Source organism: Triticum dicoccoides, chromosome 6B (assembly GCF_002162155.2).
Source record: "Triticum dicoccoides isolate Atlit2015 ecotype Zavitan chromosome 6B, WEW_v2.0, whole genome shotgun sequence".
Taxonomy (NCBI): Eukaryota; Viridiplantae; Streptophyta; class Magnoliopsida; order Poales; family Poaceae; genus Triticum; species Triticum dicoccoides.
Window position 1 is genome coordinate 221,727,993 of NC_041391.1, and position 25,099 is coordinate 221,753,091.

A 25,099-nucleotide genomic window follows, 5' to 3' on the forward strand; every position below is an offset into this window, starting at 1 on the left:
ATATAAATTTGGTCAAACTTAGCTAAGTTTGACTTTCGACAAATCCAATGTGCAGAGTAAAAAGGACCGGAGGGAGTACGACGAGGAGACGCAGAGATTTCGAAGGAAGCTTCTTCCTGAGCCTTGCCGCGAGTACACTGAAGCAGGAGCAAGTTCCAAAAGCTCATGCCACTGCTACAGTACGCGCGCGCAGCTCCCGAGGCAAATCATCTTGGGCTTCACCAAAGCAAAGCACTAGCAGCCCGCAGGGCAGGCCGGCCCCTGGTGGCCCGGGCTGGCTCGCCTCGGGTTCACCCCCGGTCGGTGGGTCCCTTGTGCAAGAGACAAGCGTCCTTTTGCTGCCGCCCTTTGGAGGAGAGGGGGGTGAACAAAAAGGTAAAGGTGCATGTCAGTGTCCAGCCAGCCGGCCATTGTTTGACGAGGGAGGAAGCTTCGTTTATGTTTATTCCCTCTACCTCCACCTGTTGCTGCTGAAGCAGATCGAGGTATACTGTACTGTGCAAGTAGTAGGTAGGAGTAGCAGCGTACTAGTATACCATACGGGGACGTATGGTTGGTTGGCTCGTGCTGCTGCTGGCCCCGTTCACTCTTACCGCCTGCCCAGGGTCTGCACTCATCGCTCGATCTAGCTGCTGCTACCTCGGTAAGAGGGAAAGAGGAGATACCAGCCAGATCTTCTCAGCTTTTCGTATTAGGTGTCCTTTTGTTTGTTCAGAATGTGAGAGATCTCGTCGGCTCATGCGGCATGTGGGAGTGGTTTCTGCGAAATTCCTGCTTGCCAACAAGCGTTTACAAGTACTCCTACTCCGAAGTCCGAACTTGACAATATGGTCACTACTCACTCCGTCTTATACAACTAACACACGTGTTGTTTAATAACCTACGCCGGTCAAACATTTCAGGTTCGACCACCAGTTTTAACATTGACAATGCCAAATTGTTACGCAGCCTTTCAAGTTACGTATTCATGGTACAGAATAGTTTTTATTTCAAACACCACAATTGAAGGCATCGATGGTTAAACTGTCATGTAGACCCACTGCTGCTTGCAGGATATTGGTTACTCGTGATCTGTGACGCTTTGGTGACGCAGGTACAACTGACATGCAGGAGCAACAGTCGCCTGAAACACAGAATGCAGCATCGCTATACCGGTTTAGAGGATCTGCTCTCTGCACCAAGTGAACAACGTGGTGATTATTAGTACTGTACCAAAGTTCAGAGACGAAGCCGTGCTTCACGTTTCATTCATTTACAACTCATTACAACCCATTTATTCGGACACGGCCTACTCTCTTTATTCCAAGCTTCTAAACTGCCCTCACTCTTCACTCGGACTTGCAGCTTTTATTCGGGGACACGGCTTACTCTCTTTATTCCAAGCTTCTAAAACTGTCCTCCCTCTTCGTTCCATCTTACACCTTACGCCTGCTGAGCTATCCACGCTTATCAGCGCACCTGGCCCCAGTAGGTTCTCGATCCTTCTTCTCCATTCAGGTGGAAGCGAAGGCCAAACTCAAGCATCAACCCAGGTTGCCCATGCATACATACTTAATCTGCAACCGCGGTCAAGCAAATGAGAAACGAGTAACACGTCGGGAAACAGTTAAGAGAGTCGCATGTACCAACCTCCAGGTAGTCGTCCATGCCGTATTTTGATCCTTCTCGCCCAAGCCCAGACTGCTTAACCCCACCGAATGGCGCTACCTGGAAATTATGTGAAATACATCTTACATTGTAGGCCCAACGCAGGAGAATAAGTAATTCGATTTGGCGTTCTATTACCTCTGTTGAAATCAATCCCTCGTTCACACCGACAAGCCCGTATTCAAGAGCTTCAGAAACACGCCATGACCGCGCAATGCTCTTTGTAAACATGTATGCGGCTAAGCCTGCAGCATCGTGGATAATGAGTTTACAACATGTTTTCACAAAATTAGCCTTAAGCCAAGACTATGGAATCACTGAAATGGTATATACTTAAGATGGGTATATACTTAACACAAAGAATTCAGACATCGCAGATTATAGTTACCACTATCTAGAATATGTCAATGTTGTATCATTCTCTACCAATGTTTTCTGACTGCGACATACCCCATCCATTATGTTTCACTGCAGGTTTCTTGTTAAGGGCTTGACATATATGGAAGTCTACAGAAAGGGAATCCTAAAACGTTACAAGCAAACTTGGGCCAGATAATGGACCTGCATTGGTGTCGTTTGCTAAATGGATTGCTTCCTCCTCGGTTTTGAATGGTATAAGTGGTGCAACTGGACCAAAAACTTCTTCCCTGAAGCAAAATGTATTGGCCTTGTTACATCATTAAGAATTCAAAATCTAAAGATAATTATAAATTTGCAAAGGACTGGACCACCAATTTCATGGTTTCTGCACATAAAAGATCTATGAACTGAAACAAGATGGAAATGATGTAGAAATTCAAACTTTACCTGAAAAGAAGCATATCATTGCTTACATTCCCTACCACAGTTGGCTCATAAAAGCTCATCCCAAGGCTGTGCCTTTTACCACCAAGCATGATGTTGGCTCCCTACAAAAGGACCGAGATAAGGAGATAACTTACAGTTTACATGCAGTTGCAGGTTATGTCGGAGATTTGGTATAGAATCATCAGACAAGCATCTTGGTATAGAATTCTCTTTTTAGTGTGTGGGTGATGAACCAGAGTCAAGATTCAGGAAAACTGTGGTTCCTCAACCAGTTAATTTACAGTTAGGTGGGATGAACCAGAGTCAAGATTCAGGAAAACTGTGGTTCCTCAACCACTTAACTTTCTGATTCACCTTTTAGGAAATGTTACCAACAATCCAGCTGGGGCCAGGAAATGGTCTAGCCATAGTTCGGAACCTAACATCTAATTCTAATAGAGAAAATGTACGCCGTTACAGTCATTTGAGATTACCTTTGAAGTAGCATCACCTACAAACTTCTCTACCTACAAGAGAACAAACAAGAAAATAAAACATGTAAGGATCGCTACATAAAATAATTCAGAATTATTGCAAGTGCAAAATACGAACCTTTTCAACAGCAGCTTCATTGATTAGAGGACCCTGCATGTGAAAGAAACTGTAAAACCTGACATGAGGTACCAAAAAGAAAATAACATAGCAGATCACGAGCATTATCCATTATGATGCAGCACGAAGTCCAATCATAAATTCATAATTCATAAGGGTCTCTTTGGAAGACAGAATTCTATAAATTAAGGAATAAAAAACACGTAGGATTGAGATCTCATGGCTTGTGGCATCCGTCAGGTTTTGAATTGAGTCAACTAAAACAGCAAATATCTCCCAGGGTAAGCCGTCATGCTGCCTGATGCAACTGATGACTGGCAGGCAGACCTTGTTGACCGATTCAAGAGGGTTGTACCCACAACTTACGGAACCCAAGAGAACCTTCAGGAAGACAGCCACGGGCCCATGTTGATGAAGTGGCTTTGTTCGATTTTTATCAGCATTTCTTGGATTCGATTAGTGAGGACTCGCTTTCCATGCTTCATGATTTTTACAATGTTAGACTGGACATAGCTAGACTTAATTATGGAGTGATTTCTCTCTTAACTAAGGCCCCGTTCGGATCTCTCTAGCTTCTCGATTAGTTGGCTTCCAGCTTCTCGCTGGAGCAGCCTCGCGTTTGGCTGACGTGAGCAGCTGCTCACGTGCACAGCCCATGAAATGGGCTTAGCCTGTTCAGCCAAGGGTTGGGCCAATGCACTTGGAAGAGTAGGGCTGAAAATGGGTGCACGTATGTGCTCCGTGGATCTTGTTGCAGGCTGGACGGAGCAGGTCGTCCGGCTGCCGGCGGCGACCAATGGAGGGAGTGGCTGCAGATGCGGAATTTGACTGCGGGCAGCAACCTGCAGGACGAGGCCGAGAAGCGAGGGGCGGTGGCGGAAGACTCGCGGCGGCGGACGCTAGGGTTGCGGGAGCAGAGGCTCGCGTCTGTCTTGCTGAGCTTGCTCTCGTCAGGTCAGGCTTTAGCAAGAAAAACGGTTCGAGGAAGCTGAACGTGGAACTTCGCGAGGGTAATCATACGTAATTTCCAGCAACTCTTGCTTCTCATTTTTGCAAAGCTGGGCCAGAGCTGCTCCACAAAATTGCACTGCAGGCCGCTCGTTCTCCAGGAGCTGGATTCTCGAAGCTGAACCGTTCGGGTCGCTTCTCGCTCGCTTCTCAGGAAGCTGGATCTTGGAGGAGATCCGAACGGGGCCCAAGTGTCCAGATGCTGATCGAATTCAAACATGTGGTCCAAATGAGCTGAAATATCCCACATAAGTAGTGAATACAATTATAATTTACTGATTTTTTAGCATTTTTTAGAAATGTTGTCTGAACCAAACTTTTGAATGAGCCAACTAAAACTGCAAATATCTCCAAAACCTGTCGTCCAACCCGGGTTTTTTTCATGTGTGCACTTATAAGCGGGACCAACAGGGATCATGTCAACAGAGCCAAACGATGGATTAGCTACCTGCAACAGATTACACTAATAGGTGGTGTTTCGTACAATAAGCTTGTAGAGTAGGGGTTCTGCGCAAAATTAACCTCAATAGTTGGTGGTTTCGGCTCAGGAAACAAAAACATATGAATCTGGAAAAGTGGCTCTTGGGGTGCTCCACAAAAAAATTGTAGGAATTTGGAGAGAGAGAGAGAGAGAGAGAGAGAGAGAAGGTTGATGCAAGACACTAAGTAATTTTCCGTGTGGTCTAACCTCTTGCTAGATATCAGATGTAATTGGAGCGTATAAAAACAAGCCTTACAAATTTGGTGGTCTCATTCATTTGATCCGGAGGGACTTCATGAGAAAAATCCTATTGACTGACATCCTACAGAATTCCTATGAAAATCCTTCAATCCAAAGAGACCCCAAGTACTGCCAGATTAGGTATTCTTATAACTCATACAGCGTGAGAAAACATTGTCCAAGCAACTAACACAAGAAAGACATAGTTCAAATTTTGTAGCTCAATATATAACAGAGGGGGATTAAACACTTTATATACCTGTGATGTACTCTCTTCTAGCCCATTACCGACTTGCAAACTCTGAACAGCCTTGACAAATGCACTTGCGAATTTTTCGTAGATACCTACAGATGCAACTTGCATTCTTAACAGAAAAAAGAGGCACCAATAACATATATATGACATAAATGATCAGTATACCTTCTTGCACCAATATCCTGTTTGCACATACACACGTCTGTCCGCTGTTCCGAAACTTGGCAGCAAGCTAAATAAGAATGGAGTAGGTCAAATATGCATCATATTATGATCAAAATGATAGAATTTACACATTTTAATAGCCTGTTAGCTGAAGTGGGAAAGTGTAAAATATGTTAGTAAGAGAAAGTGATACATATGAAATGAACTTCATTAGCTGATTCAGCCATTATCATGTTTTTTTTTTGCCATATCGTGATGTTATCCTCTAGAGAAGTAACAGGGATATGCGCATTCCCTGGAAGGCAGCTGCATTACCTGGATACCAACCCAACAATGAATTTCTAGCATAATATATGTTGGGAAAGAGTGAGGAAAGCGACATGTGTTTAGCCCACGTTATGTTTCTCAGTTGCAGCTCAGGGAAAAAAAAGGAAGTCAAGGGACATACATATGCATGCATTGACCTAAGAAAACTGAGCATTTTCAAGATCGTTCTTTAAAACCACGAAACAGGCCCCAATAGTCAATTAGCCAATTCATGTAAGTCTTAGACATAAAGCACAAATTCATCATATCTATTATGATGTTCATCTCCGCCTAGAGAGCTAATCATGATCTTTTTGGTATGTATGTTAGTGGAAATACAAGACCAGAAAATAGTTGTGGAAGTGAGGAAAAGTAATTTTTTACTTACACTGCCTTTAACGGCAACATCAATATCTGCATCATCGAAAACAATGCAAGGCGCATTCCCACCGAGCTCCAAAGAAACCTACATGAGAATTATTCTTGCAAATATCAACATTGATGATATCACACTGAAATGAAACAATAAAAGCTTTTGCAGAAACATTCCAACTAAAATAAAGGAAGTTAACCGCACAGTGAAAAGATCTTGCTAACTAACAATACTGCATATATCCCGACCAAAATTCCACTGGAAAATTAAGTCAAAATGGCAAAGCAATTATTAACATATAATGGTATTACTAGCCAGCAAGTAGTTACGGTGCTTAAATAAAAAGGTGACAAATCTATATCCGACACCCTAAAGAAAAAAATGCTATCAACGCTGAAGTCTGAACTGACCGAATAGCAAGTTTTGAAAGTGGCACAGGGCCAGAAAACCACAACCAGGGTGGTTCCAGAGATCGGGTGGTTTTTGGATCATTTATTGGTAAGGTCTGAGACTTTCTAGATTGATGTTTGGGGCATATCTAATACTGGGATATATAGACATTGTGGGCTGAAGTGCATGCAGTATGGTATCTAGGGCCTAAACCAGACAGACACATTTTTATGAAAATTAGACAAGGGCTAGTGTGACAAGAAGCAGCGAGCTACTCCTGGTTTGCTGAGCCCTTCTGCACAGATATCTTACATGTTCATCTGAAACAAGGTTAGTTATTGCAATAAGTCACCAAACGAAATCAACACAGCAAGTTGCAGCTATTGGATGTGTTCTTGGGAGGAGAAAGCTCTAAAGATGCACAAGAACTTTAAACTTCAGAGGTACAGTAATTTCTCCTGAAGTAGTTTCTCAGTACATACCTTTTTCACAGTGTTTGCTGATCCAGCCATCAGTTTTTTGCCAACAGCTGTTGAACCCGTGAACGTAATCTTTCTGACCTATAGAGAGGAAAACATGTGATCATGTACACCACAATTTATATGATTTAGCATATCTAAAAAAATACTTGCAAGAAAACATACTAGATAATTAATACTGAAAGAAAGGGAAGGAAATAAAACCTGTGTGCTCTGCATTAGTTCACCACCTATCTCAGGAGCATTACCCATCACAACATTTAGTGCACCCTAGATGAAGAAATATGATTGAAACAGATGTCATGAATAGACTCACAGAAATAGATGATGAAAGAATAACTGTGATGAATAAAACCTTCTGTTAACAATGAAACAACTTGGCAGGTGCAAGTAAAAGATGGGAAAATACTATGATTTGTTCCAATAATACCCAAAACCTGGTCTTTCCCCTAGTGACTTTTGCAGGATTGCAGTTATGACTAGTTTAAATCGTTTACTTCTCAAAACGAGTAAGGCATACCAGAAATCTAGTACTCCCTCCAATCCATATTCGCTGAAACGGATGTATCTAGTCGTATTTCAGTGCTAGATACATCCATTTGAGTGACAAGTAATATGGATCGGAGGGAGTAACAGAATTTTCTCGGTAACTGTACCCATACCATGAATATGAAAATTTCGTTACAGAAATTTAGTAGTCCATTTTGAAACATGATCTTCGACAAGTACAGATGGAAACAGAATAAATACACTTGTGCACAAATAATACTGGAATAATAGAGAACTTGAGAGAATTACAGCTGGTATTCCAGCTTGAAGAGCAAGGTCTGCTGCAGCTAATGCTGTCAGAGGTGTGAACTCTGATGGCTTGACAACAACAGTGCATCCACAAGCCAATGCTGGCCCAACCTGCGGGGAGGCATATATAAGAAAATGCACGAACATAGCTGATTTTCTTTTGGACATTTTAACCAATGGAGTAGTGTGTTCTGCTTGAGACCTTTCTGGTTATCATTGCTAAAGGAAAATTCCATGGTGTAATAGCTCCAACTACCCCAATAGGCTGCAAAATTATCCATAGTAAAAAACTAATATTAGAAAAATAAAAGCACAGGTTTACTGTACTAGTACAAGAAAATGAACTGAGAAACTAGAGTAGCATTCCAAGAGGATGTCAGTACCTAACATGACATTTTACTTGATGAAATGAAAGGTGAGAAGTGTACAGTGTGATGATGAAATATTGTAATACTCCCTCCGTCCCGAATTACTTGTCGCAGAAATTGATAGAAATGAATGTATCTAAAACTAAAAATATGTCTAGATACATCCATTTCTGTGACAAGTAATTCGGGGCGGAGGGAGTATAAACGTAATGTGGTAATGAAGGGAAAAGTGACTACCAGAAGGAACAGGCATAATAAATGTTTAGAGGGTATTAGCATATTACCTGCTTCAGAACCAATAGTCTGCGGTCAGCTAGAGTAGGGGGAATAATATCACCATACACACGCTTTGCTTCCTCAGCAAAAAATTCTATGAAACTTGCACCATAGTTCACCTGAATATATGATTAGCAACAAATTAGCCTACCATAACCATAGATAATGACAAGCTCCAACAAACTATTGTCAGTGCATGGTTTCAGCAAGTACCTCCCCAAGGGCTTCTTTCATAGGCTTCCCCTGTTCCAGTGTCATAAGAAGTGCAAGTTCTTCCTTGTGTGACATAAGTAGGTCATGCCTTTGTGGAATATACACAGTGAGAAGAAATATCCAGGTAATACTACAAGAAATTCATGCTATTATTAACACTTCAATCCATACAAACTACCATTTTCTTAGTGCCTTGCTCCTTTCACTTGCAGTGAGTTTGCTCCAAGCTACAAAAACGAAAGGGTAATAAACAAACAAAGAAAATTACAAGTGGTAAATGGAAAAGCAACTATAATGAAATATGCAAAGAAAAACATTCTTAGGCATACAAATATTTAGCAAAGGGAAACAACAACAGCAAACGCACAATTCCATGCAGGACTCTTATTTTTGTTATGAGGTGAAGATGAGTATCCTACTAGGTATTGAAAATCATAATTAAACTTGATTTAGATAAGGTTTGCATCAAAAGAGGGCATGCATTAGATATTCTTTAAACAAGCATTTCCGAGACAACAAAGTTGCCAATGCTTTAGCCAAATAAGCTTTTAGAGACCAATCTGTCTCCCCTAATTTTCTTTGCCTAAGTGCTGATCATGTATTCTCTTTCTGCCTTTCAGAGCTTGTACTAAAAAACTAGAGGATTTTGGGAGTCTACAAGATGTACTCTGTCTACTACGAAGTACAACTCCTCTGTTCTACCAGAAACAAAACAACCATCACACATTCACCTAATATGGAGACAGTATAGTAGTTCTGATTTTTATTTATTAAATTATTATATATGGCAATAAACAACTAGGCCAGAATGAAAGCATTTCCTGATACACAGAAGATATTAGTTGATTGTGGAGACGTAAGTGACATCTGAGCAAGGGTTCACTTGATTCATGGTGTTCCAATGCTGATCTTCCGCAGACACAGAAGCAATTTAATTTGCATATATTATCAATATTATAAGCATGTCAAAACAGTTTAACTATGGCACTTACAAAACATTAATTGGTCAGTGTTCAAGCATTAAAAGCGAATACAATAATGTGTTTGACATACTATAAAATGTAGTGTTAGCAGAAGTTATTGCATCAGCTGTTTCTCTGTTGCCCATGCAGGCCACATTTGCTAGGACCTCGCCAGTTGCTGGATTTTGCACCTACAAGAAAAAGAAGTTCTTCCAGTGATAAAGATTGACAATCAACATTAGCAACCTAGCATATATTAGAGAATTGAGATATAAAAAGTGAGTAGAGTTGCAGTAGCAACATTTCATTGATTCTCATACTGTCCAGCACAATTTACAGAAACAACCTAAACAGCAAACTCAAAAGGCTCAATGCCAGCTAAGTTCCGCCTCTATTTTCATGGTTATCAAGGCGTACGGTAGTTGGTCCCAAATTCGGCACAAAACTTTCAACTCCCACGCGTTCCATTAAGTAGCAACTGCAACACCGCAATAATCCCTGATTTCCCCTCGAAATCGAACGCTATCCGAACCGCGCCGATCCACAGGCATCGCGAAGGCACCGCTACGGTGAGACGGATGGAGGGAGGGACAGTACCTCGGTGGTCTTCCCGTCGTAGGCGTCCACCCACTGGCCGCCGATGAGGCCGCGCGTCCTGAGCAGCCCCGCCGCCCGGATCTTATCCATCGCCGCGCCCGCGTCCACGCTGCCCATCTGCGCACCCACCCAGCAATTAACAGAAGAACACGACCCACCGAGCACCGCCGCCGGGGGGGCGCGAGGGGTATGAAGGAGCGCAGGCGAGTGGGGTGGGGGCAAAGAGGGCGTACGTGGCGGCGGCTGGCGACGCGGGAGGAGGCGGAGGCGGAGGCGGCCAGGATGTGGCGGGCGCCGAGCGCCGCCGCGCGTCGCATCGCCATCGCCATCTGAAGGAAGCGACGAGTGACCAACACCTGCACCTGGTGTGGCCGGGTCTCTGTGTCTTATTCACAGGAGCGCTTTACACGTGGCCTGCTGAGTGCTGAGCTGGTGCGGATGTGGGAAATTTTGAACGTTGTGCGATGGCGACCTCGCAACCTCCCTCCCCGACGTCGGCAAATATTCGCGGGCCGCACGGACGGCCAGGTCGCCCCAGATCATGGCACAAAGAATGCACTTCCCCTTTTTGCCCTCGTATAGAAAACGTTCTATGCTTTTCTCAACAACAACAAAAAAACATTCTATGCAGCGCCATGTAGACAAGCAAGGAAATCCATTTCCACTGAACATGCCCAATCAATTTATTAATAACTTGGGCATTAGCAAGCAGTTTCTGCCACTTTATTTTACATAGTCAATACATGTTTGAAATGGTGGCCTGAGATATGGGCCAAACAACAATCATCTCTCTCTCGGCCTCTCGGGTGCACACACGCATATTTACAGAGACAAGTGTTCTTAACAAATCGAATAGACGCAAAGTAACACTCTGAAAGCTTATATGCATCACACATGAATAAAAACTATATGTATTGTGTTATGTGGATACCGCACATGGTATGAACTTCACATGGTTGATCTTCGGTAGGAGCTTGGATGATCTTCAGAAAACGACACGTTACTTGGTTTCTTCATTCTAGTATAGAGATATTTATCTTGAACGCTGATTATTTCCTCAATCTCGCGTCGGGCGATGAGATGAAAATCGCAGCACATGGAAATATCCAATTTCAGTAGGCAATGACATGCTTCATCTGCTATCACAAATTTCTTCACGCCCACGTCTAGATTCAGTTCCTTGAGACTATGAAACCCAGAAATGAAGGCAAGACGTTCCTCCTCATATGACTCGGGGAGTAGAGCTAGAGAGGCAAGAAGAGGCAGCTCCTCACTAAGTTTGTTGATGAAGTTTTGCGACACCATGGTATTCTTCAGGGACAACCTTGTCAGGCTTGGGAAGTTTAACCGGGCACTCTCCTCCGATGGTGGGATCTTCCCATTCAAAATCATTACCTCAAGGCGTGTAAATGTGGAGCGAGTGAACAACTCGAAGGAAATTACCTTGCCTCGGACACTTAGGAGCACGAGGGACTTGACTGCGTAGATAGCCTTCAAGGCATCCTCGGGATTTTCATCGGGGAGTTCCCAAATGTACAAGGTCTGAAGGCGCTTCATGCCGGCAAAGGTTGTTGTATCCCAGATACCACCACCATCATCAGGGTTTACACCCTGTAGTGACTGCAAATGCTCCAAGTTGCCAACTCGCCTAGGCAAGATGATGGATCCAAACACATGTCGTAGTGTTGGAATCCTCCAGAACCCTCGGGGAAGTCTGGTGACGTTGGTGCCTCGAACATCTAGCGTTTGTAGACGCTTGAGCTTCCCAGCCGAAGATGGTATCTCCTAGAGGGAGCATGAGGTGATGCCAAGGTAATGCAGGTGCATCACCTTTCCTATTTCTGAGGGCAACTTGTTGCCTATCTCGAGGCCGTCCAGGTAGATGACACGGAGGAACCGAGATCTTTTCAAGAGCTTCTGTATGTCATCACTGGTCTTGATGGCTTCCTTGGTCTGGGTCTGGTGCTCTTCTTTCTCAAAGTTGGACAAGATGGATCGCAACTTGGGCAAAGGGTCAGCTAGAGCAGCATACTTGTCCATATGGTTCTGCAGGGAAAGGCGACGAGCAGTGGACAGTGTGGGTACATCATCACCACTATGGATCTCCATGAAGTTCGCCTCTTGCGCCTCGACCACCAAGAAGTCATGGACTCTGGTTTGGACGGTGACACGCTCATCTCCACGAGCGGCATTCTCCAGTGGTGGAAGGTTCATGAGGCGCCTATGGATCAGCTCATGCAAGTAGCGCTCACCCACCTTCTCCATTGTCTTGCCCTCTTTTGGTATCAGGAACCCTTCCGCCATCCACATGCACACCAAGGAGCGTGCCTTGACGAGCGTGTTTGCCGGGAAGCCGGAAAAGTAGAGGAAGCAAGACTTGAGGTCATGTGGAAGGTCATCAAAGCACATGGATAGTATGATGTCCAACCGCTTCCGTTCAGTTAAGTTGCTCTTGAGGTGCTTGAACACCTTCTTCCATTCTCCAGGGTACTCCTTGGTCCGCAAAAGGCCAGATAAAAGCACAATCGCCAATGGTAAACCACCAGTAACATCAAAGATGAACTTGGCATGACGTCTTATGAATTCCTCCTTCTTCAGATCGATGTCGTTTTTCTCTTTCTTCTTCCCAATATCATAGATGTGCTTCTCTTCCTTCTTCTCAAGACCGTCGAGATGCTTCTCTTCCTTCTTCTCCAGATTGCCAATGTGTTTCTCTTTCTCATCCATGAACAGTGTTGCCAGGAACAACTCAAGAGTTTTGACTTGTTCATTAAAGTGCTGAAGCATAATATTTTTTTTCTACAAAGGGGTCTGGTGGTGATTCTAGATCGGTTGCCTGTGTGATTCTCACTACTCTGCTCTTGACATTGTCCTTGTCCTTTGCGAGGATAGATAACAGGTAGTTCCATTCTGTACTGCTAACTTCCCCGTCTATAACCAACAAGTACTTAAGACCTTTCAACATGGCCTCTAGTTTTCCTTGGAGTTCCTCTTCTTTAGAGCATGTAACAGGGCCCTCTGTCAAACGCAGAAGGATCAACTTCATGATGTTGAAGGCACTAAGATTGGGTGCACAGGTCACCCATGCTTTCACGTCAAAATAACGCTTGGTTGAGTGCTTCTCGTAGATCTCCTTCACCAGCTTTGTCTTGCCAACACCACTCTTTCCTATCACAGAGATCACCATTGGGTTCTCAGTCTTTCTTGTTCCAGAGTTCACCAGCGGGAGCTCAGTTTCTTCCAAAATAAGCATACACCCCATATTATGTAGTTGGTCATTTCGTCCCACCAAAGGTAGCTCAAAATCATCTCTACAATCAATTTAAGCATGTGTTAGGATTCCATTTTCCATACTCACAATAATGAGAGAACTAAGCATGAGACGTTATCTATTTTCTCTAGCTGTAGATTTTATTGTTCATCGGCGGGAGGGAACTGCCAAACATTTGGAGCCTCTATTATTAATCTATACCTAATAATAAAAGGGTTATTGCTTCTTCCTGTCCATGGTAGAATTACTATTATAGTTGACATAAATTACACCCAATGTCACCGCTAAGTGAAAAAACATTTTGATTTTTTTCTTAAGTCACCGGTCGTCACGATGGTTCATATAAATCTATCTCCTCAAAATTCACAAGCGCACTGCTATGCCAGTGGCTAGAGCGCCAGGCTTCCACCACGAAGACCTGAGTTTGATCCCAACTTCTCCGCCATTTTTTCACTTTTTCCTCTGAATTTTGGTTGGCGTAGTATAGAGCCACCTCGCCCAAGCATGGCTTAGCAAATAGGCTGCATACTGTTGTAATTTCGGCCCAGCTACTCAAGCCCAGCTACTCTCTGTTTAACATTCTCCGTTTTTGACAGATCCAACTACTTTTTAAAATATTCATATCTTCCAAATCTAACTCTAAATGTGACATGTTACATGTGAAAATCGCTTACAAAATGCATATATTTCAAATATGTTATTATCTTGCATGTTAATCATTCATAAAATTATGTTTAGGATGCATCCTTAATTGATACTTTTCTTTATATGGGTATTTTGAAAATGGCTATTGTATAGGTTTTCCTACCCATTTAAATTTACTAGATAGCATAGTCTGATGCTCTCACAAAAGCTATTATTGACATCATAGGGTATGTTCTTTCCTACCAGCTAACATATGCTAAAGATTATAACAGGCACATAACCATCCTCTTCATTTCGTCCAACGAACAATAACCAACCCATATATGATGATGTACACTAAACTGCTGATACGAGTTGTATGTAAACCACACACACCTTCGGTACATTTCCAAAATCGTCCCACATTTATATTTTTGTGCAACACCACATATCTTGTTGTTTCTCGTATGACATCATGAAAGATTTCAAGGGATTTGCTGATGTCGTCGAGTGTGTGTATGAGAGGTGATTTTTTTCACGTTGCAATGCAGGGGCATGTTTGCTAGTTAATATAAAGGATGCAAATTATGGTAGCCTATTAATAGTCAGCGTAATTTTGCGGTCAACTTAAAAGCTAAAAACATTTTGGCAATTTACACTACTAGCTAATACCCTTGTGTTGCTACGGGATAAGATAATATTTGAAGTGGAGGCGTGTCACCGGTTTTCCTTGGTCGCCACCTTCGTCCTAGAAGGTGCGGCCGAAGCCCTTGACAGTCAACACTTGGTCATCCTCGAGCGTGCGGCCATCGACCTCACTCACTCGTGAATGTTTTGGCAACCGTCAGTTGTGGGCATCCTATAGGGCATGGTCACCATCCATCTTGGCGAACGTTTGGTAGCCCATGTCCTGAGCGCATGGTGGCATTGTCCATGTTGGCCAACATTGGTAGGCCATATCGCTAAGATCCTGCTGACAGTTGCCAAAGCCAGCAAGAACCTGTTGGCCGTCCTTGCTCGTGAATGCTTTCAAATTGATTCGACGTGATTAATTGCCTACCTAATTAAAAAATCTCATTTTCTAATTATCTACATGTCTAGTTAACTTCCTGTCTAATTAATTAATTGCATTAATTACTCGCCTTTCAAATTGATTCAACATACTAGAAAAATCCTTATTTAGATGGACATAATTAATGGCAGAAGTAATTAACTATTTGAATCATTAATCACATTAATGACATGATTTCCAAATAGATTCGGCACTCGGTTTTCAAATTATTTTTCAATTAGTGGTTACGTGATTGATTCGATGCGAATAACTGCCTACGTATTTAATTAATTGTCTATCTAGTTGGGATTAAACCTACTTCTAATTATCTGCGGGCATAACTAATTGTCTGTTTATTTAATTAATTACATAAATAACTCAATTTTCAAATTGATTCAACGCGAAAAAATCCATATTTAAGTGGACCCACTTAATTGTACACATAATGAATTGTCTGGCTAATTAATTGCACTAATGGCTTAATTTTAATTCGGCGTTCGGTTTTCAAATTGTTTTCGCGTTAGGACTGCGTGATTGATTTAGTGTGACTACTATCTGCCTAATTAATTAATTGATTGCCTAATTGAGAAAATCATTACTTCTAATTATCTAAGGTCTAACTAACTGTGATTAATTGCCTATCTGACTAATTAATTAATTGCCTATCTGACTAATTAATTAATTGCATGAATGACTTGATTTTCAAATTGATTCAGAGCCAAAAAATATTATTTAAATGGATCTAATGAATTGCATACATACTAACTGTTTGGTTAATTAATTGCATTAATGGTTTAATTTTCAAACTGATTTGGTGCTGGGTTTTTAAAATACTTTTTCATTAATGGCCACATGCGAATGACCACATACACATCCGCCTTTAATAGTAGAGATAGTAGAGATGCATGTAAGATTGTCTCCCTGATGAATATGGCCGCACGAAAGAAACTGCCACATCCAGATTTTTCGGATTGACAGAAGTTGCACACGTTGATTTTTCGAATCGGCAGAAGTTGGCTCTCAGGGACATGGTCGAGCACCGCTCGTCAACATGAACAACGGCCACCGTGCACTCGCAACATTGGTGACCAAGAGTTCATGAAGATGGATGACGATCATGTTCTGCAAGATGTCCATACGCTGACGGTTGTCGAAACGTTCATGGGCGAGGACAACACGACACTACATTGGTCAGATGGTTCATGCTATAGTAGAATGGAAGAGAGTTTCAAGAATATAACAAGGAAAAAGACCTAAAGCAGCCAAGTGGTCCATGGTGTTGGAAAAGGAAAGAGTGTTTCAAAAAATAAAGTAAAAAAGAAAGAAAGGTTATTCTAGGAAATAAGTAGGAATGAGAACTAAAGCTGGCGAGGAAGGAGGAAGAAGAAGATGGGGCATCGCTGATGAACGTACTGATGTTGACGTGGTGCTGGACTGCTGGTTGGCGCCACCGAAACGGGTTAGCGAAGAGGCTAGGAGTAGAAGATGTAGGGGAGGACTAGCAAGAGAAGAATGACAAGTATCCATTCTAGCAATGAATGGTGTGTGGGTTGGAGGTGGAGCTTATTGGTGACTAGGAATATGTTCAGGTTATCGCTCGCCTCCCACATCAGTGTGTATGTGCATTTTTTTTGTTTCATCAGTTGCATATTCAAGGGACATATGATGTCATTTCATCATGACATTGGCCCTGTTTGGATACTCTAACACAGTTAGAGTTAGAGTTATTTTCTAACCCAAATAAGCACCTCTCCACCGGGATAGTTGGGTTAGATGAAACTAACCCACTCTAACCCTTCCTGTTTGGATACTTTTGGGTTATTTGAGCCCCCAACTAACCCAAACTAGCTCTAACCCCATGATCCAAACAGGGCCATTGACATGTTGAACTGAAGGCATTGCAAACTCTAAATTGATGCAACATATGAGAAATGTGAGAAAAATATTGGCACATGTTGCGACACAATTAGAAGCCCTAGAAAAGATGACATTTTTTCTTCGTGATTTGCAAAGTTGAATGGACCTTTGAGAATATTCTGTATGTTATTTCTTGTTTTGTGGGAATAGTATGTGTTAGTTTAACCCACTCTATTATGTTGTAAATATGAAAAAAAAATGACCTTGTTGCAACGCACTGCAAAGGTGAGGTGGGCTCGTTCGATTTTAAAGGAGAGGGCTCCAGCGAGAAATGTCCGGCTACAGCGGAACAACGACTGGAAAGGGGATAGTCTGACATGAAAAGAGAAGGGTGAGTAGTGGGGTGGGGTTTTTGTGTTGGGCCCACATGTTGAAGTAACATGGTGGATAGTCCGGACAACGACATTTCTCCCCCACATATGGTCTGAATTGAATTTTGGGAAGCCTATCCGACGTCTTTTGATGCCCGAACATGCCTGGACGTATGAGTAAGAAATGACCTTCGACCTTGAAGACAACCTTAATCATTTGTTTGATGAATTTATATATGCATTATAGCCCGTAGCAATGCATGAGTGTTCTACTAGTCAAATTAATGACCGTGCAGTTGTTTCTTGCATATATGACTAAATACTGTTGGAAATATACCCTAGAGGCAATAATAAATTGATTATTATTATATTTCCTTGTTCATGATAATCGTTTATTATCCATGCTAGAATTGTATTGATAGGAAACTCAGATAGATGTGTGGATACATAGACAACACCATGTCCCTAGTAAGCCTCTAGTTGACTAGCTCGTTGATCAATAGATGGTTACGGTTTCCTGACCATGGACATTGGATGTCGTTGATAACGGGATCACATCATTAGGAGAATTATGTGATGGACAAGACCCAATCCTAAGCCTAGCACAAGATCATGTAGTTCGTATGCTAAAGCTTTTCTAATGTCAAGTATCTTTTCCTTAGACCATGAGATTGTGCAACTCCCGGATACCGTAGGAATGCTTTGGGTGTACCAAACGTCACAACGTAACTGGGTGGCTATAAAGGTGCATTACAGGTATCTCCGAAAGTGTCTGTTGGGTTGGCACGAATCGAGACTGGGATTTGTCACTCCGTGTAAACGGAGAGGTATCTCTGGGCCCACTCGGTAGGACATCATCATAATATGCACAATGTGACCAAGGGGTTGATCACGGGATGATGTGTTACGGAACGAGTAAAGAGACTTGCCGGTAACGAGATTGAACAAGGTATCGGGATACCGACGATTGAATCTCAGGCAAGTATCGTACCGATAGACAAAGGGAATTGTATACGGGATTGATTAAGTCCTTGACATCGTGGTTCATCCGATGAGATCATCGTGGAACATGTGGGAGCCAACATGGATATCCAGATCCCGTTGTTGGTTATTGGCCGGAGAGTCATCTCGGTCATGTCTGCATGGTTCCCGAACCCGTAGGGTCTACACACTTAAGGTTCGATGACGCTAGGGTTATAAAGGAAGTTTGTATGTGGTTACCGAATGTTGTTCGGAGTCCCGGATGAGATCCCGGACGTCACGAGGAGTTCCGGAATGGTCCGGAGGTAAAGATTTATATATGGGAAGTCCTGTTTTGGTCACCGGAAGAGTTTCGGAGTTTATCGGTAATGTACCGAGACCACCGGGAGGGTCCCGGGGGTCCACCAAGTGGAGCCACCAACCCCGGAGGCTTGCGTGGGCTAAGAGTGGTGAGGGACCAGCCCCTTAGTGGGATGGTGCGCCTCCCACAAGGGCCCATGGCGCCTAAGAGGTGGAAAGGGGGCAAACCCTAAGGGATATGGGCCTTAAGGCCCATATTGGTGCGCCTCCCTCTCCTCTCCCCCTCTTGGCCGCCATCCTTGATCCCCATCTAGGGCTGCCGCCCCCTTAGGGGGTGGGAACCCTAGAGGGGGCGCAGCCCCTCCCATTCCCTATATATGAGGCCTAGGGCTGCCCATAACACACGTGATTCGATCTCTCGTTGGTGCAGCCCTGCATCTCTCTCTCCCTCCTCTTCTGTGGTGCTTGGCGAAGCCCTGCAGGATTGCCACGCTCCTCCATCATCACCATGCCGTTGTGCTGCTGTTGGACGGAGTCTTCCTCAACCTCTCCCTCTCTCCTTGCTGGATCAAGGTATGGGAGACGTCACCGGGCTGTACGTGTGTTGAACGCGGAGGTGCCGTGCGTTCGGCACTTGGTCATCGGTGATTTGAATCACGACGAGTACGACTCCATCAACCCCGTTCTCTTGAACGCTTCCGCTTAGCGATCTACAAGGGTATGTAGATGCACTCTCCTTCCCCTCGTTGCTAGTTTCTCCATAGATAGATCTTGGTGACACGTAGGAAAATTTTGAATTTCTGCTACGTTCCCCAACAGTGGCATCATGAGCTAGGTCTATGCGTAGTTTCTATGCATGAGTAGAACACAAAGTAGTTGTGGGCGTTGATTTTGTTCAATATGCTTGCCGTTACTAGTCTTATCTTGATTCGGCGGCATCGTGGGATGAGGCGGCCCGGACCGACCTTACACGTACTCTTACGTGAGACTGGTTCCACCGACTGACATGCACTAGATGCATAAGGTGGCTAGCGGGTGTCTGTCTCTCCTACTTTAGTCGGATCGGATTCGATGAAAAGGGTCCTTATGAAGGGTAAATAGCAATTGGCATATCACGTTGTGGTCTTTGCGTAGGTAAGAAACATTCTTGCTAGTAACCCATAGCAGCCACGTAAAACATGCAAACAACAATTAGAGGACGTCTAACTTGTTTTTGCAGGGTATGCTTTGTGATGTGATATGGCCAAAAAGGAATGTGATGAATGATATGTGATGTATGAGATTGATCATGTTCTTGTAATAGGAATCACGACTTGCATGTCGATGAGTATGACAACCGGCAGGAGCCATAGGAGTTGTCTTTATTTATTTATGACCTGCGTGTCAACTTAAACGTCATGTAATTACTTTACTTTATTGCTAACGGTAGCCATAGAAGTAGAAGTAATAGTTGGCGAGACAACTTCATGAAGACACGATGATGGAGATCATGATGATGGAGATCATGGTGTCATGCCGGTGACGATGATGATCATGGAGCCCCGAAGATGGAGATCAAAAGGAGCAAAATGATATTGGCCATATCATGTCACTATTTGATTGCATGTGATGTTTATCATGTTTATGCATCTTGTTTACTTAGAACGACGGTAGTAAATAAGATGATCCCTTACAAACAATTTCAAGAAGTGTTCACCCCTAACTGTGCACCGTTGCTAAAGTTCGTCGCTTCTAAGCACCACGTGATGATCGGGTGTGATGGATTCTTACGTTCACATACAACGGGTGTAAGACAGTTTTACACATGCAAAACACTTAGGGTTAACTTGACGAGCCTAGCATGTGCATAGACATGGCCTCGGAACACAGAAGACCGAAAGGTCGAGCATGAGTCGTATAGAAGATACGATCAACATGAAGATGTTCACCGACGTTGGCTAGTCTGTCTCATGTGATGATCGGACACGGCCTAGTTGACTCGGATCATGTAATCACTTAGATGACTAGAGGGATGTCTATCTGAGTGGGAGTTCATAAGATGAACTTAATTATCCTGAACATAGTCAAAAGGATTTTGCAAATTATGTCGTAGCTCATGCTATAGTTCTAGTGTTTAGATATGTTCCTAGAGAAAAATTAGTTGAAAGTTGATAGTAGTAATTATGCGGACTAGGTCCGTAAACTGAGTATTGTCCTCATTGCTTCATAGAAGGCTTATGTCCTTAATGCACCGGTCAGTGTGCTGAACCTCGAACGTCGTCTGTAGATGTTGCGAACATCTGACATACAAATTTTGATAACTACGTGATAGTTCAGTTAAACGGTTTAGAGTTGAGGCACCGAAGACGATTTGGAAACGTCGCGAAACATATGAGATGTTTCGAGGGTTGAAATTGGGATTTCAGGCTCGTGCCCACGTCAAGAGGTATAAGACCTCCGACGATTTTCTTAGCCTACAAACTAGGGAGAAAAGCTCAATCGTTGAGCTTGTGCTCAGATTGCCTGAGTGCAACAATCACTTGAATCGAGTGGGAGTTGATCTTCCAGATGAGACAGTGATGTTTCTCCAAAGTCATTACCACCAAGCTGCTAGAGCTTTGTAATGAACTATAACATATCAGGGATAGATATGATGATCCTTGAGATATTCGCGATGTATGACACCACAAAAGTAGAAATCAAGAAGGAGCATCAATTGTTGATGGTTGGTGAAACCACTAGTTTCAAGAAGGGCAAGGGCAAGAAGGGATACTTCATGAAACGGCAATTCAGATGCTGCTCTAGTGAAGAAACCCAAGGTTGAACCCAAAACCCGAGACTGAGTGCTTCTGTAATAAGGGGAACAGCCACTGGAGCAGAATTACCCTAGATACTTGGTAGATGAGAAGGCTTGTAAGGTCGATAGAAGTATATTGGATATACATTGTGTTGATGTGTACTTTACTAGTACTCCTAGTAGCACCAGGGTATTAGATACCGGTTCGGTTGCTAAGTGTTAGTAACTCGAAATAAAAGCTACGGAATAAACGGAGACTAGCTAAAGGTGAGCTGACGATATGTGTTGGAAGTTTTTCCAAGCTTGATGTGATCAAGCATCACACGCTCCCTCTACCAAAGAGATTGGTGTTAAACCTAAATAATTGTTATTTGGTGTTTGCGTTGAGCATAGACATGATTGGATTATGTCTATCGCAATACGGTTATTCATTTAAGGAGAATAATGGTTACTCTGTTTATTTGAATAATACCTTCAATGGTCTTGCACCTAAATGAATGGTTTATTGAATCTCGATCGTAGTGATACACATTTTCATGCCAAAAGATATAAGATAGTAATGATAGTACCACTTACTTGTGGCACTGCCATGTAAGTCATATTGGTGTAAAACGCATGAAGAAGCTCCATGTTGATGGATCTTTGGACTCACTCGTTTTTGAAAAGTTTGAGACATGCGAACCATGTCTATTGGTGTATACGCATGAAGAAACTCCATGCAGATGGATCGTTTGGACTCACTTGATTTTGAATCACTTGAGATATGAAAATCATACCACATGGGCAAGATGACTGAAAAGCCTCATTTTCAGTAAGATGGAACAAGATAGCAACTTGTTGGAAGCAACACATTTTGATATGTGCAGTCCAATGAGTGCTGAGGCATGTAGTGAATATCGTTATGTTCTTACTTCACAGATAATTCGAGTAAATGTTGAGTATATTTACTTGATGAAACACAAGTCTGAATTATTGAATGGTTCAAGTAATTTCAGAGTGAAGTTGAAGATCATTGTGACAAGAGGATAAAATGTCTATGATATGATCATAGAGATGAGTATCTGAGTTACGAGTTTGGCACACAATTAAGACATTGTGGAAATTGTTTCACAATTAATACCGCCTGGAACACCATAGAGTGATGGTGTGTCCGAACATCATAGTTGCACCCTATTGGATATGATGCATACCATGATGTCTCTTATCGAATTACCACAATAGTTTATGGGTTAGGCATTAGAGACAACCACATTCACTTTAAATAAGGCACCACATAATTCCGTTGAGATGACACCGTATGGATTATGGTTTAGAGAAACCTAAGTTGTCGTTTCTTAAAGGTTTGGGGCTGCGATGCTTATGTGAAAAAGTTTCAGACTGATAAGCTCGAACCCAAAACAGATAAATGCATCTTCATAGGACACCCAAAACAGTTGGGTATACCTCCTAATTCAGATCCGGAAGCAAAAGTGATTGTTTCTAGAATCGGGTCCTTTCTCGAGGAAAAGTTTCTCTCGAAAGAATTGAGTGGGAGAATGGTGGAGACTTGATGAGGTTATTGAACCGTCACTTCAACAAGTGTGTGGCAGGGCACAGGAAGTTGTTCATGTGGCACCTACACCAATTGAAGTGGAAGCTTATGATAGTGATCATGAAACTTCGGATCAAGTCACTACCGAACCTCGTAGGGTGACAAGGATACGTACTACTTCAGAGTGGTACAGTAATCCTATCTTGAAGTCATGTTGCTAGACAACAATGAACCTACAAGCTATGGAGAAGCGATGGTGGGCCCGGATTCCGATAAATGGCTCGAGGCCATAAAATCCGAGAGAGGATCCATGTATGAAAACAAAGTGTAGACTTTGGAAGAACTACTTGATGGTCGTAAGGCTGTTGAGTACAGGTGGATTTTAAAAAGGAAGACGGACAATGATGGTAAATGTCACCATTAAGAAAGCTCGACTTGTCGTTAAGATGTTTCCCGACAAGTTCAAGGAGTTGACTATGATGAGACTTTCTCACTCGTAGCGATGCTAAGAGTCTGTTGGAATTATATTAGCGATTACTGCATTATTTATGAAATCTTGCACATAGGATGTCAAAACATTGTTTCCTCGACGTTGTTTTGAGGAAAGGTTGTATGTGATACAAACCGGAAGGTTTTGTCAATCCTGAAAGATGCTAATAAGTATGCAAAGCTCCAGCAATCCTTCTAAGGACTGGAGTAAGCATCTCGGAGTTGGAATATACGCTTTGATGAGATGATCAAAGATTTTGGGTTTATACAAAGTTTATGAGAAACTTGTATTTCCAAAGAAGTGAGTGGGAGCACTATAGAATTTCTGATAAGTATATGTTGACATATTGTTGATCAGAAATGATGTAGAATTTCTAGAAAGCATATAGGGTTATTTGGAAAATATTTTTCAATGGAAAGATTGGATTAAGCTACTTGAACATTGAGCATCAAGATCTATAAGGATAGATCAAAACGCTTAATGGTACTTTCAAATGAGCACATACCTTGACATGATCTTGAAGGTGTTCAAGATGGATCAGTCAAAGAAGGAGTTCTTGCCTGAGTTGTAAGGTATGAAGTTAAGACTTAAAAGCTCGACCACGGCAGAATAGAGAGAAAGGATGAAGGTCGTCCCCTATGCTTAAGACATAGGCTCTATAGTATGCTATGCTGTGTACCGCACCTGAAGTGTGCCTTGCCATGAGTCAGTCAAGGGGTACAAGAGTGATCCAAGAATGGATCACAGGACAGCGGTCAAAGTTATCCTTAGTAACTAGTGGGCTAAGGAATTTTCTCGATTATGGAGGTGGTAAAAGAGTCCGTCGTAAAGGGTTACGTCGATGCAAGCTTAACACCTATCCGGATAGCTCTGAGTAGAGATACCGGATACGTATAATGGAGCAACAATTTAGAATAGCTCCAAGTAGAACAGTTATTTGGAATAGCTCCAAATAGAATGTGGTAGCTACATCTAGGAGATGACATAGAGATTTGTAAAGCACACACGGATCTGAAAGGTTCAGACCCGTTGACTATAACATCTCTCACAAGCATAACATGATCAAACCCAGAACTCATCGAGTGTTAATCACATGGTAATGTGAACTAGATTATTGACTCTAGTAAACTCTTTGGGTGTTAGTCACATGGGGATGTGACCTTGAGTGTTAATCACATATCGATGTGAACTGGATTATTGACTCTAGTGCAAGTGGGAGACTGTTGGAAATATGCCCTAGAGGCAATAATAAATTGATTATTATTATATTTCCTTGTTCATGATAATCGTTTATTATCCATGCTAGAATTGTATTGATAGGAAACTCAGATACATGTGTGGATACATAGACAACACCATGTCCCTAGTAAGCCTCTAGTTGACTAGCTCGTTGATCAATATATGGTTACGGTTTCCTGACCATGGACATTGGATGTCGTTGATAACGGGATCACATCATTAGGAGAATGATGTGATGGACAAGACCCAATCCTAAGCCTAGCACAAGATCATGTAGTTCGTATGCTAAAGCTTTTCTAATGTCAAGTATCTTTTCCTTAGACCATGAGATTGTGCAACTTCCGGATACCGTAGGAATGCTTTGGGTGTACCAAACGTCACAACGTAACTGGGTGGCTATAAAGGTGCATTACAGGTATCTCCGAAAGTGTCTGTTGGGTTGGCACGAATCGAGACTGGGATTTGTCACTCCGTGTAAACGGAGAGGTATCTCTGGGCCCACTCGGTAGGACATCATCATAATGTGCACAATGTGACCAAGGGGTTGATCACGGGATGATGTGTTATGGAACGAGTAAAGAGACTTGCCGGTAACGAGATTGAACAAGGTATCGGGATACCGACTATCGAATCTCGGGCAAGTATCATACC

At 42.6% G+C, this 25,099-nt stretch overlaps 1 protein-coding gene and 1 pseudogene across 1 annotated transcript; both read right to left on the bottom strand.

Annotated features, from left to right (window-relative positions):
* Nucleotides 1-1,126: 1,126 nt before the first annotated feature.
* LOC119321853 (succinate-semialdehyde dehydrogenase, mitochondrial) lies at nt 1,127-10,143 on the bottom strand. The gene is made up of 19 exons (XM_037595371.1): nt 9,958-10,143; nt 9,452-9,551; nt 8,577-8,625; nt 8,399-8,486; nt 8,194-8,304; nt 7,744-7,806; nt 7,542-7,652; nt 6,948-7,013; nt 6,747-6,824; nt 5,890-5,967; nt 5,196-5,262; nt 5,034-5,119; nt 3,046-3,078; nt 2,928-2,960; nt 2,455-2,555; nt 2,209-2,294; nt 1,786-1,892; nt 1,630-1,707; nt 1,127-1,556 (listed from the first exon to the last, which is right to left on the bottom strand). Exons 1-19 carry the CDS (start codon nt 10,072-10,074, stop codon nt 1,524-1,526), a joined length of 1,485 nt encoding a protein of 494 aa, XP_037451268.1. The 5' UTR covers nt 10,075-10,143; the 3' UTR covers nt 1,127-1,523.
* A 762-nt stretch (nt 10,144-10,905) lies between these two features.
* Nucleotides 10,906-13,135, bottom strand: LOC119321060 (annotated as a pseudogene).
* Nucleotides 13,136-25,099: the final 11,964 nt, after the last annotated feature.